This window comes from Prionailurus bengalensis, chromosome A1 (assembly GCF_016509475.1).
Source record: "Prionailurus bengalensis isolate Pbe53 chromosome A1, Fcat_Pben_1.1_paternal_pri, whole genome shotgun sequence".
Taxonomy (NCBI): Eukaryota; Metazoa; Chordata; class Mammalia; order Carnivora; family Felidae; genus Prionailurus; species Prionailurus bengalensis.
In genome coordinates, this window is record NC_057343.1 from 116,224,721 (window position 1) to 116,241,530 (window position 16,810).

A 16,810-nucleotide genomic window follows, 5' to 3' on the forward strand; every position below is an offset into this window, starting at 1 on the left:
ATTGCTCTTGGGAAGAAGAGCTGTGAGGAGTGAGGGAAGCAGGGTTGGGCAAAGGAGAAAATTGAGGGAAGAGGTTCACATCCTCCTGCCACCCCCACCAACCAGTCATCAACCAGCTATGAGCCCCTGGCAGCCAACAATCTTGACAGCTGGAAAAAAAGTGCCCTGATCTTGAAATGGGACCGGGATGGTGTTACTCCACATTGTCTGCTGCAGTTGCCGAGTATTTTTACTTCCCAAGTATCTCCACATTTACTCTTCCAATTTACCTACCAAGTAGCTACCAAGGGCCAGGGAGGGATCGTTCTTCCCTTAATACACAGGGAAATCTAAGTTCGGAGAATGTAGAAGACTTGATCAGACTCCCCTAAGACTTGTCTCTGGTTTTCACCCAGAATGATCTCTACTCAAAAGATTGTGTTCATTTTTTCTTACATCTAGACTGTGTAATATGAGGAGCAGAAAAGATAGTGAAGGCCAAATAGTCCAGCCACCTTGTTTTAAAGGTAAGAAAACAGGCTGGGAAATGGGGAGTGATTGTGCCAAGTCAAGTTGCAAGTGTGTTTGCACAGCCCAGCCTGGATTTCCTGCACTCAAGAGCCAGTTTTTATGCCCTCCAATGTGTTGGGCCCGGTGTGCCAAACGGGAACTATAGATGTGAGTAGATTTCAAGCCTTGTCCTAGAAGATTTTAGAGTCCAATAGATTTTTCAGTCCACTTGAATCGTTGCAATGAAACAGAGTGAAACGTTTTCTTCTAGACTTTCTCTCTCATATCAGTTTGCAGAGTCTAAATCCAGAAGAAAATAGCATATTGTTGCTTCTCTTTGTTTTGTGAATTGCCAGCTAGCAGATATTTAGAAAGTTAACCACTCAGAGGCACCTGGTGACTCAGTGAGGTAAGCGGGTAAGTGTCCAGCTCTTGATAACTGCTCAGGTTGTGATCTCACAATCGAGCCCCACACTGGGCTCTGTGCTGAGCAGAGCCTGCTTGGGCTTCTCTTTCTCCCACTTTCTCTTTGCCTCCCCTGTGCATGCACATGCTCTCTCTCTTTCTCTCAAAATAAATAAATAAGCTTGAAAAGAAAGTTAACCACTCTGTTCAGACATACACAGATGAGTCTTCCATTGAATTTCCCTATCCAAGATACATTTCCAAACCAGGACATGGTAGAGGTTACTAAGGAAATAGGTAACTGCTTTCTCTTCCTCCTTCCCTTTAAAAGACTTTACAGTGTTTGTTACCCTTTATTTTATTTCTAGGACACAAAGATAATAGGGTAAAGTGGTTGCATTTTGGCTTATGAAGTCACAGACCTATCCTAGTTGCAAACCTCACCCATGTTATTCCCACAGCTTAGGACCGATGTAAGGCATGTCTACCCTGGGGCAGGCAGAGGACATTTGCCCTCATATTATTCAGCTCTTACTACTGGAGTTTCCTAGTCAGAATGCACTGTGCCTCTCATGTTCTCGCCCTCCAGGTTCAAAACTTCTTTCCTGGTAACGATTGGTCACTGCTTACAGCTCCCTTTCTCTCCCCGTATTGAAGTGATTAGTCAGTCACCTCATTCCTACTTAATAATCCAGGTGAACTGTGGGGGACAGCTGGTTGGCTCAGTGGATAGAGTACATGACTCTTAATCTCAGGGTCATGAATTTGAGCCCCACGTTGAGTGTGGGGTCTACTTAAAATAAAAAAAAATAATAGTAATAATAATAATCCAGATAAATGGAAGTGGACCTTAGAAAATGTTCTGTCCACCCCCCAGGTTTCTCAAAGAGCTCCTTACAGGGGCAGAAACTTGGATACATGCCTTGCCTAGGAAAAGAGGCCCCAAAGCTGCTAGAACCCTGTTAACAAACACACATGAGAGCATAGACCTTCAAAGAAATTAGACTGCAGGCCAGAAAATAACTTTAATGCAAAGTAGCAAGGACCACTCCTCTTCGTCATTTTCCTTGCTCTTGCTATACAGACTCCTCCTTCCTGTGGCTGCGAGCAGGTGGGAGGAGCAGGCTATGTTTCTAGAATGGCTGCCCATATGGGAGTCTCTCCTATTGGTAGCTTGCTCCTAGATCTGGAGGAATGCTAGTATCCTTTAGATCTTGAAGTGTGAAATAATAAAATAATTTATGTGTGATTCATTGCCTCTACCAATCCCATCGCCTTCCTCTTTACGGTCACAGGGCAGCTGCGTCATCTTTGGACCCATGAGGACCCAACGTTGCTTCTATAGAACCTGCAAAATAAATAGAGTATGAAAAAGGGGGACCTTGTCGGGAGTGGCACCCTAGGGAAGAGGAGAGAGGAACCTGGGTCTTTGAAAGTATCTCCTTTCTGGCTAAGGAACTAGAGCCTGAGGGTAAGAGAAGGAGGAGAAGGGAGGAAGGAACCAGGAAAAATGTACCTTCTCTGCTGTGGGGCATCCTTTGCTGTTATTCATGTTGATATTCTTCATGGAGATCAGGGTGATGCTGTCTTTCTCCCCATTGGCTGTAGAGCAGCTAGGGGTAAGAAAGAACATGGGTTGTAAGTGGAGGAGCAGGAGGGCAATGTGGTGGTCAAAGAACTGTGGGGTCAAGCATTGGAACTTTGAACATTGTTTCTATAAACCTCTATTTTGGTGGTGGAACATAATGAAATGGTAGTGTGCTTTGAAGCCCAAAACACCTATATATAAATCTTAGTTTTGGGGGTGCCTGTGTGGCTCAGTCAGTTAAGCATCTGGCTTTTGATTTCAGCTCCTGTCATGATCTCACAGTTTGTGAATTCAAGCCCCACATCGGGCTCCTCGCTGACAGCACGGAGCCTGCCTGGGATTGTCTCCCTCTCTCTCTGCCCCTCCCCTGCTCTGCTCTCTCTTTCTCTCTTTCTTTCTCTCTCTCAAAATAAATAAATAAACTTAAGCAAAATCTTAGTTTTACTACTTGCAACTTGTATGATCTTGACCAAGTTACAAATTCTTCAAGTCTCAACGTTTTTAAACATACAAAACACAGTATATCCTCTTTGAAGAATCCCTCTAAGGATTTGAGATAATATTATAAAATATCTACCAGAGTGCCTGGCCCATATAAGGTGTTCAGTAAGTGGCTCCTTAAATAAAGTGTTTTCTAGTTTATTTATTTATTTTTAAATGTTTATTTACTTTTGAGAGAGAGAGAGAAAGCACAAGCAGGGGAGGGGCAGAAAGAGAGAGAGAGAGAGAGGGAGGAAGACACATAATCTAAAGTAGGCTCCAGGCTCTGAGCTGTCAGCAGAGAGCCCAACTCAGGGCCCAAACCCATGAATCGTGAGATTATGATGTGAGCCGAAGTTGCATGCTTAACCGACTGAGCCACTCAGGCACCCCCTAAGTGCTTTCTTATTTGAATAGGTTTATTAGAATCTGAATTCCTATACTTTTCCTGAGGGGGTTATAGAGACAGAGCCCTGGGGCTGAAGAGTTCCAGTTCATTTCCTGTCACCTGATTGTTTTATTTTAGGGTTGCCCCTGTCCTGCCCACCCCTAGCCCTGGCCTCAGTGCAAGCTCTCAAGATTCCATGCGTGCTTATGCGTGTGTGTAAGAAGAAGTCAGGAAGTATCAGTTCTCTCTCAGAATGGGGGACTGAGAGGTCAAATGAATGATTCCTCCCTTCCACCTCTGACAGTCTTACCTTTCAGATAACCCTGAACTCCCAGGTTTCTGGGGATCTGTAAAAAATCCAAAGGCACAGATTGGGAGTCACATGCTGCAACCCAGAAGACCAGCCTATCCTTCAAAGCCCACCCAAGTGGATTACCCTCCCATTTCATTAGCGATGCCTATGTGCCATTCTTTTCCTCTACTACAGGCTCAGTGTCCATCCCAAAATGTAGCTCTGGGTCCCTCAGCTGAGGGGAAAGTGGGGCCCTGAGTGGCAGGGCATGTACCTTCAGACTCCTTGTTCTTCCGACACTTAAACCTTAGACTGACCACACTCACTAGGATGATCACCACAACCACCAGGATGACAATGAAGCTGATAACACCTGAACAGGGAAAAGGACAGGGTAAAGGAGAGTCAGAGGAGGGGTCAGAAGGGGGTCATAGGAGTACAAATCCCCTTCCCGGCTAAGTGCTGTGTAGGTAGGCTCTGAGAGAAAAGTGAATTCCCCTTCTCTGCCTAACAAATGAGCTCTCAGCCAGCTGATCCTGGCCAGAGTGAGCCCCACAGCCTGGCCTCAGCCTCCCATAAGAACATGGAACTCAACAGAGCCCCAAAGAGCTGCCTGGAGGGAGGGCCAGGGGAGGCTCTTTCCCACCAGGGCCTTCTTCATCAGCCAAACCCTCCTAGAACAAATAGGTGAGATTTAAATTTGTGTTTCTAGATTCAGAGTCCAAGTCAGTACAGGGACTGCCACTCTCTGCACCTTCTCCTCCCTCTTACCAAATGCGGCCACAGTGAGCACCGTCTCTGATGTGGGGGTGGGTAAGATGGTCGAGTCATCTCTTGTCCTCAGGCTCATGGTGGTTGATGTGGGAATAACGTCTTGAGAAGTGTCTAAAATGGAGTGGGGATGGGTGTATCAGTGAAGGGACTGGCATAGCCTACCAGAGAGAGAGTTAGCTCCCCTCCCACTTCCCCAGGTAAAGAATTGCAGAAACGGGTCATGCCCTCCCAAAAAGACTTCCTCCTTGCTACTCAGACTAGTTCTCAGGAGGATGGAGGTCAGAACTGGGTGATGTGGGTTTGGGTGAATTGCACTGCTGGTTGCCCATGTTACTAGTTCCAGGGGACTCTAGGCTTCCCCTGTTATTCTTTTCCCACCATCCTCTCAGGGCCCATTTATGTTCCAGAGACAGGAAGCCAAAATGGGCAAGGTAGAGCCATCTGTGTTTTGCCAAGGGTTGAAGTGGGAGGAAAAAGCACACTAGATATTTATCCCTATGCACTAATGTAACAAACCAAGCAAAGGGCACAAGTTTCTGACCCTCTTCAAAGGTAGTATGATCACCCATATCTTCCCCCTTGTCAGCTCCTTTTTTTTAAAGATTTATTTTTATTTTTATTTTTAATGTTTTATTTATTTTTGAGAGAGAGAGAGAGAGAGAGAGAGAGAGAGAGAGAGCATGCATGCACATGAGTGGGGGAGGGGCAGAGAGAGAGAGGTGGACAGAGGATCCAAAGGCGGCTCTGCGCTAACAGCAGTGAGCCCAATGCAGGGCTCACACTCACAAACCATGAGATCATGACCTGAGCTGAAGTCGGACTCCCAACTGACTGAGCCACCCAGGCACCTCTAAAAGATTTTATTTTTAAATAATCTCTGTACCCAATGTGGGGTTTAAACTCATAACCCTGACATCAAGAGTCTGAAGCTCCACCAGTGGAGCCAGCCAGGTGCCCCCCGTCTTCCACTCATTGTACTGCAGGTCTGATAGCTATTCCATTTCCTTATCCACACCCTCACTGCCAAATAAGTTTGTGAGTGTGAAATAATCCCAGAGCCAAGGGTTAGGATGACAGAAAGGGTCAGAATGCTCTTCACTGAGAGCGTGGACAGGACATACTGCTACTGCTTGGGACACCTGGGTCTGTGCCATGACACAGCAGGGCCAGGACGGAGGCGTCCACTCTCTCCCAGCTCTTCCTCCACACTGCGGTGTGAACCCAGAAGCATGTAGCCCTTGTCCAATCTCTTCTGCCTCCCTTTCCATCATTTTGAGTTCTACCCATCTCTTTCCCCTCCATGGCTTTATCAGTCCTGAGTCCAGACTCCTTTTATCTTCATTGTGATCAGGTCCAAGGCTCTGTCTCTACTTCCCACCAAACCTCTCTCATTCCCAAACCAGGCTGCCACTGATGTGGATCCTGGCCCAGAGATGCCTCCTCGAGGGGCAGAACCTGGGCCTCCTGAAGAGGGGGAGAAGGACCCCAACCAGTCATGACCCAGTGCTTTTCACCCCCGGCCCCAAGTACTCACCAAGTCCTGATGTGTACTTCTGTGGCTGAGACTGGGTCAGGCCCAAGAGGGATTGGGAGTGACCATCCACGGTGCTCGTGCTCTGTGTCCTGGGTTTACTGGCTGCATCGAGGACCTGTGAGGCCTTTTCCAGAGCTGCCGTAGATAAGGAAGCATTTGTGGACCTGCTCAGGGCCTTGGCCAGCGTGTACACAGAGGGCCCTCTTTAGTCCAAAATTCTCATTTCCTTTACTGCTTTCAATTCCAGAAGGAGCCATCCTCTCTTCTACCTTGGCCTTTACCTGTACAGTTCCCACTGCCTGGAATATACCTTAGCAGTGTCTACCTCACAATCTTCCTCTGGTTAACTCCCTCTTGGGCCTCAGCTTCTGAGGACACTGTAGCATGTCTTTCCTGGCTCCCAAGGAAAGGTTGGGAAAGGCTCCCAACCTGGCTCCCAAGGAAAGGCTTCCAAGGTTGATATTTGTCCGGGCTCTTGCAGCAACTTTTTTTTTTTTTTAATGTTTTATTTATTTTTGAAGGAGAGAGAGAGACAGAGTGTGAGTGGGGGAGGGGCAGAGAGAGAGGGAGACACAGAATCTGAAGCAGGCTCTGGGCTCTGAGCTGTCAGCACAGAGCCTGATGAAGGGCTGGAACTCATGAACTGTGAGACTATGACCTGAGCTGAAGTCGGACTCTTAACCGACTGAGCCATTCAGGTGCCCTTCTTGCAGCACCTTCTCCTTCTGCTCATCACAGCCCTTCCTACCCTGCTTTGTGGTTGTCAACATGAGATCCTGTTTACTTGTCTGCTCCTCTACTAGTCTCATCCCTCACTGGGCCCTCCCTGGAGGGCATCTGGATCTGAGCGGCAGAGTACCTGAGGTCTCAGTGCTGGCCAGAGGGCTTGGGCTGCTGGGCTCTGAGGAAGGGCTGTCTCCTGAAAGGACAGAGGCAGTGGGAGGTGGAGGGGGGCAGGTTTGGTGACACCACACTCCCTCACCTATTTAAGAACCCTTGAGTTCCAAGCGGGTCTGAAGGGCTGGGCAGGGGGGTAGGCAGGGGGGAAGGACTGGCCCCTTGGCAGCCACACTTACTCACCTGTGTTGGAAGAAAGTGGCTCTGTGGTCAGACTTTGACTGCTGAAGGCTCCTGAAATAAATCATCTGAGGCTGAGGGTCGCTGCCTCCTATTGCTCTGTCTCCCTCTCTTCTTCCCTGTAACTGGAGTTTTCTAGTCTTTCTCCTTGCCTCACCCCTGACCCCCATCCATTCATTTCCCTCCTCTTTCAAGGCACGTGTGACTAGGCCATGCTCAAATACATCCAGAGATGAACTCAGCCTTGGATGTCCCGAGAGCCCTGGACCCAGCTCTAATCACCTGAGATCTGTGCTCCTCTCGCCCTTCCTAAGCTGCCAGGCCTAAATGCCAGAGCAGGCCCTGTGTGTTTGGTCTTACCCTGAAGGCTAGATGTCTGTATTGTCATGGGTTGGGAATGGTGGCCTGCAAGAGAAAGCAAAAAACACTTTGACTAGCTTGGTGAGTCTCTTGCCCAGTGCAGAGCCCACAGAAGAACCCAGGCTTTCCAAGCTTTCCATGCTGGAAGGCAGACACACTTGGCAGAGGGCTGAAGAATGTGGCTCTGGCTCACAGTGCTGGTTTCCTCTAACCACGACTCAATAGCACCATCACCACCACCTTGTGGTTCAGTGTCCCAGAGTCCTTTCCATCTCTTTAATCCCGTGTGGGTTTTATACCAGCCTGACATGAGGTCAGGTGAAGGTTATTTCAAACTAGTGATTTGTCCAAGGACAGAGGGCCAGTGGCCTGCTACATCTAGAAAAGGACCTAGGACTCCAGGTCTGTAGGCTGACGTTCCTGCTACGCTACCACTTAGCCAAACATTTTCCCCATGCATACTGTCATCCTGGTCCTGCCCCAAGGGAAGGTGATGGAAAGATGGGGTGAATAAAATGAGGCTAGGGACTGGGGTAGGTATCTCCAGCTGGAGGTAGGGGTCCATACAGCAAGAGGACCAGGTCCTCCAGCTGGAGGTGGGGGTCCACACAGCAAGTAAGTTCTGAGGTATAGATAGGAGCCAGGGAAGCTCTGAACAAGCAGCCAATTTTACCCTCACAGGCAGAGGCTACTTCAGAAATGGCCATTGTTGGCCAAACCCAGGAAGAAGCTAGTTACCAGGAGGCCCCAGTCGGAAGCCATCATTGGCTTTTTTTTTTTTTTAATGTACATGTGTATGTCTGTGGGCCTCTGTGTAGATGTGTATGTGTGCTTGTGTGCCCATATGTGCGTCCCCTTTGTGTGTGGGACCTGAGAGGTCAAGTTGTGTTTGCTCATTTTCCACAGTGAAATCATTCTTGAAACCTGTGAACAATGTGAAAGGAAAACAACGTGGGGAAGTGGAGCCGCCCAGCTGGGTTCCCGTCCCTCTGCTCCTGCTGGGACTGTAGCCTCTGGCCTGGCCCTCGGGCTCCCAGGCCCCTCATCCACAGGGAAGCTCCATGCCTGGGCCTGGGTGAACAGATGCAGCTGGGGGCCAGGGCCCGCACAGCCTGTGGTGGCTTGCTGAACTGTTTATTTTCCTTAGCCATTGCCTCCCTCCATGGGGCTATCACTCGGACAGTGTGGAATTAATCGTTTCCAAGCCCAAGCTTGCCCAAACCCTGACTGTATTTTTCCAGGGCACCAGTCTCTGGTAGCCCCACCTGCTCACTGGGTGGGGTGTCAGAGGGGTATTAAAACTCGTAGGTGTCCGAGGCTAGAGAGAACTCTTCCTAGCTGAAAATGACCCTGGAAGAACCCTTTCAAGTCACATCTTAAAAACACCTATCAGTTACTGATCAAGCATATCTAAGGTACCATCTAAGTCCTATAAAGTTATAACATTAGCTTTTAGTGGGTGGACACTGTGCAGTGCCTTCCCACATATCTGGAAGCAAAACTAGCATCTTGGAAGGAGTTCCAAAGTCATAAGCTCCAAGTTCCAGTAGCCTGTGTTCTCTGTCTTCTGGCCCTGACCCCCTACCAGAACTTTCCATCACCAATAGATTCCTCTGTGTGAAGAGGAACTTCAGGCACATCTGTTTCTACAGGCCATGGTGCCTCTGACCACTGGGCAGACTAACCCCGGCCACATAAATTTCTTATTTTCCCATATCCCCTCCCTAATCCCTACCTGCTTCACGACCTTCTAGCCTCTTCTTCCTCCCCCTCCACCATCCTCCTCCCCTGTTTTCCTCAGCAGCATAATGTAATAGTTGAAAATCACAGCTTTTGAGTCTGACAGGTTTGAGTTCAAGTCTTGACTCTACCACGTACTGTCTGACCAGGTTCTCAGTCTTCTCTTCTTTAACGTGCAAATGAATTTCATACCTCAAAAGTGGTTGTTAGGACAAGAAAACTCAAATGCTAGACTTTTTAAATTTTTGCCCCATTCTTTCCAACCCTCCAAGTCTCTGTGGATCCAAGTCAGGTCACCTTGTGGGCCTGTATATCCTCAAAAGGATTCTTCAAGGGAGGCAGTAGGTATGCTGTGATCTTGGGATGAGAGATAAGGAAACTCAGGAGGCAAGTGTGGTTTATGTAGAGTTTACACAGGGCATTCTCAGCCCTGCCACCTGCCATTTGCCTGGGACAGTGCCCCCTCATGAATCTTGCCTTTTAATGTCCTCCTCTGCCATTTCTGCAGTTGCTACAATAAGCCTGGTGCCCCTGCCCCAGATCAAGCGTGGGACTCTGCCCACCCCCAGGGTGGGGTGGGGGGCAATCAGAGTTTTACCCCCAGCCCCTGGGCTTCCAGAGAAAGGTCTGACCTTTCCAGGAGACAGAGTACCAGAACTCAGTCCCCCCTCACCCCCCACCAAGAAAGGGCCATCCTCTCTCCCCATCCAAGCACTTTGCACTCTTTTCTGCTACCCTGAGGGCAGACTCCTAAGTCTTCAACAGAGGCCTCATGGAGAGTGAGGTGGGGGTGGGGAAGGGATGACCAAAGGGAAGTTGCTGCCCTGTGAGTCAGAATATCCTGGATTTCTCATGGTTCCCAGCAACTGCTCCTTAACTAGAACACCCCTTATGAGCTGCTTTACCATTCGTCAGCTAGCAGAATCGGGTCTCAGAGGTATTTCCATTCATCTCCTCTGGAGGGCATCTCATCCAGCCCCCTGACCGAGGATGTTGTATACATCCTCTTTGGCAAATACTTCTTTGTATCTATCCTGCATCCCTCTTGCTGTGATTTGAGCTTAAAGTCAACATTTGGAATTCCCAGGTTGTTACTCCTCATGTGAAAGAAGAAAAAGGATCCCCTGTAAAGCCCAAGGTGTAGACAGTTTTGTGCTAGAATACTCTGGAAGGAGCTTTCCGGCCTCAGTCTCACATCAAGGCAGTCAATTCCCACATTTCAGGAGGCCAGCCTCTATGGGGGCCCCAGTTCACCCTGGAAATTTTTCCACAAAAGGATTTAACCACATGTCTACTTTACCTTTGCCTGGTAATGACCCCCCCCCCCCCCAATTCAACTCCTTCGTTCCCTTCATGAGAAGCGTCTGGAATTTCCCTTGGGTACAGGCCTGAATGGAGAGCATGTGAGGTATACATTGTGAAGAAGGGACAGTCACCCGGGACTGCCAACTGCTGGAGGGGAACTGCTGAAGCGGAGTGACAAATGCCTCTTACCTTGGAGTAGGAGGAAGCCAAGGATCACCCAGCACAGCTGCGTTGCTCCAACGGTCCCCATGTCAGCTGGGTCTGTGGCGGGCAGGCAGCCGCTCCACGGTGGCTCTGTCCATAGTGGAAAAGAGAGAGGGAGTGCTGGGGCGGGGTGGGGGGTGGGGGCTGGCTCTCTAGCAGCTTCCTGTCAAAGAATAGAAGGAAACAGATTGGGACTGGCTCCAGGGGCCCTGATTAGCCTGCAGCCCAGACGGAGGATGTAAGGCTGAAGCGGCAGGCACTGTGCCTGGGGCTCTGTGGGCCGAGCTAGAGTCACTATGGTGTCCTCTAGGGCCTTTATACAAAGATCAGCGATGACAAAGTGGCTCTGTGACCCCTCTCTTTCCCTCTGAGAGGTCCATCAGGTCCCTCCACTTATCACCTAGAGGCTTTTGGATGTTTTCCTGGAGTCTAACTCCAATCCCTCCCCAGTCTGTTTCAGACCAGGTCCTCCTGGTCTCTCCCATGACTGAGCCCTAAAGCTGGGCCCACCAGCTGCCCAGGCTTTGTAGACTCTGAATATGTCACACTCTCCTTCCTCCTCAGGGCTCCCAATGCAGATGGGACTCCCAAAATCTTTCAGGGAGGCCATACAAACATTATTATTTTTTTTTTTTAAATAATCTCTACAACCCACGTGGGGCTTGAATATACAACCCTGCGATCAAGAGTCACATGCTCCACCGACTGAGCCAGGCAGGCGCTCCTATTGTTATTCTTTTTTTTTTTTTTAAGTTTATTGATTTATTTTGAGAAAGAGAGCAGGGGAGAGGCAAAGAGAGAGAAAGAAAACCCCAAGCAGAGTCTGCACTGTCAGTGCAGAGCCCAACGTAGGGTTCAACCTCACAAACCGTGAGATCATGACCTGAGCTGAAATCAAGAGTCAGATGCTCAACTGCTCAACCAACTGAGCCTGAGCCAGGCAGGCAACCACCTCCCCCCCCCCACCCCTGCCATTTGTTACTCTTAATAGAAAAACAAGGGGACTACATTTCTTTTAAAAAGAAAATATTTTTTAATGTTTTTTATCTTAGAGAGATAGAGAGAGAGAGCGCGCGCGCGCGCGCAAGAATGAGGGAGTGGCAGAGAGAAAAGGAGACAATCCAAAGGCGGCTCCAGGCTCTGAGCTGTCAGCTCAGAGCCCAACACAGAGCTTGAACTCACGAACCACAAAATCATGACCTGTGCTGAAGTCAGACACTCAACCAAGCGAGCCACCCAGGCGCTCCAAGAGGACTACATTTCAAGCCTCCCCCGTCCTCAGCTTTCCCCTCCCCTCCCCTCTCCTGGAATCAGGTGTTCCCTGTGTCCCAGCAGCACCCTGTCTTTAGCATCCATCCCGTGGCACTCTCTTGTGCAGATGCAGGCCAGCAGTGTCCCTAGGACCTGGCACAATGCCTGTGATATAGCAGGTCCTCAGAACATATTTACTGAACTAAACTCAAAAGATTTAAGAGCAGAGAAATGTTACACACAATCCTACTTCTTTAATAGAATTTTATCATATTGTGGATTTCCTTCCACTGTATGCATTCCCGGTGGTGACAATATGCACATATATATGCAATCATATATTGCATTGATTGGTGTCCTTTTCTCCCTTCGTTTTAATTTTTTTAATGTTTATTTATTTTTGAGAGAGAGTGTGCATGTGTTTGTGTGTGCATGTGCATGCGCACATGAGTGGGGAAAGGGCAGAGAAACAGCAAGTCACAGAGACAGGCTCCAGGCTCTGAGTTGGCAGCACAGGCGCCTCAATTTTTTAATAAATATTTTATTTTATTTTATTTTTTATTTTTTAATGTTTATTTATTTTTTGAGAGAGAGAAAGAGAGTGCAAGCAGGGGAGGGTCAGAGAGAGAGGGAGACACGGGCTCCAGGCTCTGAGCTGTCAGCACAGAGCCCGATGCCGGTCTTGAACCCACCACCATGAGATCATGACCTGAGCCAAAGTTAGATGCCCACCTGACTGAGGCACCTAGGTACCCCTGAATATTTTATTTCGGGGAGACTGTTTGGCTCAGTCAGTAGAGCATGTGATTCTTGATGTCAGGGTCATAAGTTCAAGCCCCATGTTGGGCCTGGAGCTTACTTAAAAAATAATAAATAGAGGCGTCTTGGTGGCTCAGTCAGTTGAGTGTCCAACTGACTGGCTCAGTTGGTAGAGCATGTGAACTCTCGATCTCGGGGTTATAAGTTGAAGCCCCATGTTCGATGTAGAGATTACTTAGAAATAAAATTTTTAAAAAATAATTTTTAAAGTTTATTAATTTTGAGAGAGAGAGAGAGAGCAGGAGCAGGGAGGTGGGCAGAGAGAGAGGGAGAGAGAGAGAATGCCAAACAGGCTCTGCACTGTCAGTGGGGCTTGAACTCATGACCTGCAAGATTGTGACCTGAGCCAAAACCAGTCATCCCTCATTCTTTCCCTTGTTGTGCATGCACCACCCTCCGTTCCAGTCTGGAGACCAGATCACCCCTGGGAACACTCCTCACCCGATGGCTTGATCTCAAGAGGCAAGATGTAGCCTCTTGATTCTCTGTCTCTCAGCCAAGCTGTTCCACATTCTGACATTCAGGGATCCCACTCAGATCTCCGAGCTCACTTAAGCCCAGGTCCCTGGGCTGTGGACCTTACCTGCCAACTGAGTGAGACAAGTGGCTGGCTGGCCTTGAATCCAACTAGGAGACTGACACTTCCCAATGCCATCCAAGACCTCAGCCAGAGGGAATGTGGATTTTGCCACAGTCCAGGGCTTCAACCACTGCTCTTTGCTTCCTGCCTCCTCAAGACACATGTCCCAATGCTCTCACAGACACCACCACTGGGGCTCCAAGTCCCTGAGTCCAAAAGCCCGGTTCCTGATCCTGCCGATGGCTAACTTCTCCTTTCCCTGGTGGGCACTTTTTGTGACTTGAACACATTGAAGCACACACATTCTTAAATGAAATTACATTTCAGGCAAATGCAAAGAGGCATATAGAATTCATATTTGTAAAAACCAAAGAAGAAAAAATCCAAAGAGAAAAAAAAAAAAAAAACAGCCTTGCACGGGAATGATAAACATCACATTCAACAAGATGGTTATCCATGGGGTAAGAAGGAGGGGTGTAGTCAAGGAGTAGGGCTTCTATGTTATTTGTAATATTTTAGTTTTTAAAAAACTTTGAGGGGCACCTGGGTGGTCCAGTCGGTTAACCATCCAACTTCAGCTCAGGTCATGATCTCACAGCTCGTGGGTTTGAGCCCCTTGTTGGGCTCTGCTCTGACAGCTCAGAACCTCGAGCCTGCTTTGGATTCTGTCTCTCTCCACCCCTCCCCCACTTGCACTCTGTCTCTCTCTCTCTCTCTCCAGAATAAATAAACGTTAAAACAAAATTTTTTTAATAAAAAAATTTAAGGGGTGCCTGGGTGGCTCAGTTGGTTAAGCGTCCGACTTTGGCTCAGGTCATGATCTCGCAGTCCGTGAGTTCAAGCCCCGCATTGGGCTCTGTGCTGACCGCTCAGAGCCTGGAACCTGTTTCAGATTCTGTGTCTGCCTCTCTCTCTGACTCTCCCCCGTTCATGCTCTGTCTCTCTCTGTCTCAAAAATAAACGTTAAAAAAACTTAAACAAAAAATTTAAAACAACTTTTTTGAAATAAATGTGACAGACTCTTGAGCTGGACAGAGCTGGTGGTTGGAACAAAGAGATTGAGTACATTATGGTCTACAATTTCCAGTGTGTTTGATATACAGTTTTTTTTTTTAAATCAAAGAAACAGTGACTTCAGGAAATCAGTTGGGGTGGGGAGTCGGCATGTCATGGTGGAGGGTGGGGCGTAGTGGGGGTGCTGGCAAGGTGTCTGGGATCTAGTGGAGGAGGAGTAGGCAGGCAGATCCAGGCTCCTGAAGCTGGCAGGGAGCATGGAGGGAAGTGCCAAGATCAAGATCCTATCACAGTTCAGGGTTGGGACAGGGGAGTCCTAATATTCACGAAAGTGAAAGCGCGGGAGAGACGTTGAGGGTGTGTGTGCAGAGGGTGTGTGCCTGGTAAACCCCATAGACGTGGCAGCTCCGGGTAGGGGCCAACCAAGCTGGGGTGGCAGGTTCTTCCTTGCCCTGCTGGCTGCCAGTCCTCAGGGAGCCTTGCACCAGGCGGACAATGCACCAGGTAGACTCTTGGCTCACCCCCCTCCTTCTAGGCTGTCTGACTCCCTGCAGGGGCCCCAAGCCTTTCACCAACCTGAGCTTCTCTTTTTTCTCCACCCCTGCCCTGAGAGCTCCAGAACCTCAGGGAGCCCAGAGAGCCTTAGACTTTTAACTGGGGATGGGTATTGAGCTTTCTACATGCAAAGGGACAGTGTTTGGGTGGGATGGGGTAAACAGTGTGACTGAGAAACTAAAGGGAGAGTGTTCTGGATAGCCTTCCCTGGACGGAAATTGCCTTTCCTTGGGGAGGGCCAGGCTGATAACTCAGGTTTAGGGGAGAGGCTCCACTCCAGAGGGTCTGCCCCTGATGGTCCAGCTGGGGAATAGGAGGCTAGGGAGAAAAGGTTTCTTGAGCCTATGGTGACCTAATCAGCCAGCTCTGGTGTTTATAGTTTGGAGGTTTGCTACCTTCATGGCAATCCATCCCACCCCTACTCAACAGTTAACAGAGTGGAGACAGACAGACATGACCCCCAACTTCTGGCTGGGATCCTGGAAGAGGTAGAGGCTGGCATGGATTCTCCTCAATCCATCCTGGACAGAGTCAGGAATCCACACGGGGCACCCCCTCCCCTGTAGGTCCAGATCCTGAGACCCCCAACAGGATCATACATTATGGGCTGAGATATGCCCATATGCCCTTTGCTTCATCCCAAGCTTTGGGGGTTCCTGACTCATTTTCCTTTCACCCTCCCCCAGGGTACCACCCCTCTGCCTTCTGTGTGAGTTGAGGATGATGGGAACCTGAGATGCTTGACATATTGACTCCCTTTTCCCAGGGCTTGAAGAAAGAGCTGCTCACTGTCCACTGGCCAGGAAGTAGGATAGCAGCCCCTAGTGTGCTCAGATTCCTGACCTAGGACATATTATCTATTTAGGAATTTTACTGGAGGCCTGGGAAGAGAGAGCATTGGGAGGCGACGGACTTGGTGGGCTGAACTCTATATGCCAGACTGTAATGAAGACCCTCTCTATCCCTTTCTGAACAACAATCCCTATCTCTGTTTCTTTTTTCTCTGTATCTATCTCTCTGTATCTATTTCACTCCTATCCTTTTATTTATCTCTCTCTTTTTCTTTCTCTTCTTCTCTTTGTGTTTTTCTCTTTCTCTCTGTATCCTGCCCCCCCCACCCGTCTTTTTCTTTAATTCTCTCTCTTGCTACCTGTGTGTTTATCTGTATGTTTCTCTTTGTCTGCATGTCTTTACTCTGTGTCTCTCTTTTTTTGTCTCTGTTCCTCTTTGTCTGCCTAAGGCTCTCTGTCTGTCTCTCTCAGTTCCCTCCAGGTGTCTATCTCTCTCTAATTTGCTCTTTTTCTGTGTGTACATGCCCATATCACCCTCTCCCTCTGCCACTCCCCTACCAGGCTGGCCGCCATCCCTGGTCTTCTCCAGCTGTGAACGGGTCAGCGGGGCAGGAGCCCCAGAGGCAGCTCCCGGATATGCTGAGTGGGGCTTGGGAACCACCTCGAGGAGATGGGCTGCCCCTGCTCACTGTCATCGTCACTGCCTTTGTCCTGCTGGCAGTCTGTATTGTGGTGGCAGTCCACTTTGGGCCAAGACTACATCAGGGCCATGCCACTCTCCCCACAGAGCCACCAGCCCCGAAGCCAGAGGGTGGCATCTACCTCATCCACTGGCGAGTGTTGGACCCCTGGGACAGTCATGAAGATGCCCAGCAGGAACCTCCTTTCCCTGGCTCCTACCCTGTGCCAGATAGGACTACGCTCAGCATTGAAGAAGTCACATATCTATAGGAGGAAGACTTTGAAAAGCTGGACTGACCTGGCTCAGAACAAGCAACTGGACAGAGAATTAGGGCAAAAGAAAATTGGGTCTTGGGCATCAGAGCTTTGGAAGGGCACACATGGACTCAGCTGGAGCTGCTCTCCCTGCAGAATATTTATAGAGAAAGCCCTGATGTGGACAGGAGAAATAAAAGAAACTTGAGGGCTTTGCCCAGAAACATG

The 16,810-nt window shown here is 49.0% G+C and overlaps 2 protein-coding genes across 5 annotated transcripts; one reads left to right on the forward strand and one right to left on the reverse strand.

Moving 5' to 3' along the window:
• Positions 1–1,894: 1,894 nt before the first annotated feature.
• ECSCR (endothelial cell surface expressed chemotaxis and apoptosis regulator) lies at positions 1,895–10,754 on the reverse strand. Of its 4 annotated transcripts, XM_043573706.1 has the most exons (10): positions 10,622–10,754; positions 7,388–7,432; positions 7,031–7,081; positions 6,810–6,869; positions 5,951–6,085; positions 4,414–4,527; positions 3,917–4,015; positions 3,661–3,697; positions 2,411–2,507; positions 1,895–2,242 (listed from the first exon to the last, which is right to left on the reverse strand). In XM_043573706.1, exons 1-10 carry the CDS (start codon positions 10,680–10,682, stop codon positions 2,234–2,236), a joined length of 708 nt encoding a protein of 235 aa, XP_043429641.1. In that variant the 5' UTR covers positions 10,683–10,754; the 3' UTR covers positions 1,895–2,233. The 4 variants fall into 4 exon arrangements, with proteins under 4 accessions (XP_043429641.1, XP_043429797.1, XP_043429718.1 ...); XM_043573862.1 differs by lacking the exon at positions 6,810–6,869; XM_043573783.1 differs by lacking the exon at positions 7,388–7,432 and having other exon boundaries at positions 10,622–10,752.
• Positions 10,755–13,708: 2,954 nt separating this feature from the next.
• SMIM33 (small integral membrane protein 33) lies at positions 13,709–16,810 on the forward strand. Its single transcript, XM_043573407.1, has 2 exons — positions 13,709–13,747; positions 16,208–16,810. Exons 1-2 carry the CDS (start codon positions 13,709–13,711, stop codon positions 16,595–16,597), a joined length of 429 nt encoding a protein of 142 aa, XP_043429342.1. The 3' UTR covers positions 16,598–16,810.

Bases quoted from the DNA above. Each gene is read 5' to 3' on its own strand.
- SMIM33 (XM_043573407.1), top strand. From the start codon at position 13,709: ATGATAAACATCACATTCAACAAGATGGTTATCCATGGG. The intron at 13,748-16,207 runs GTAAGAAGGAGG...CTCCCCTACCAG, and splicing joins ACAAGATGGTTATCCATGGG to GCTGGCCGCCATCCCTGGTC.
- ECSCR (XM_043573706.1), bottom strand. From the start codon at position 10,682: ATGGGGACCGTTGGAGCAACGCAGCTGTGCTGGGTGATCCTTGGCTTC. The intron at 7,082-7,387 runs GTAAGACCAAAC...GATTTATTTCAG, and splicing joins ACAGACATCTAGCCTTCAGG to GAGCCTTCAGCAGTCAAAGT. The intron at 6,870-7,030 runs GTGAGTAAGTGT...CTGTCCTTTCAG, and splicing joins GCCACTTTCTTCCAACACAG to GAGACAGCCCTTCCTCAGAG.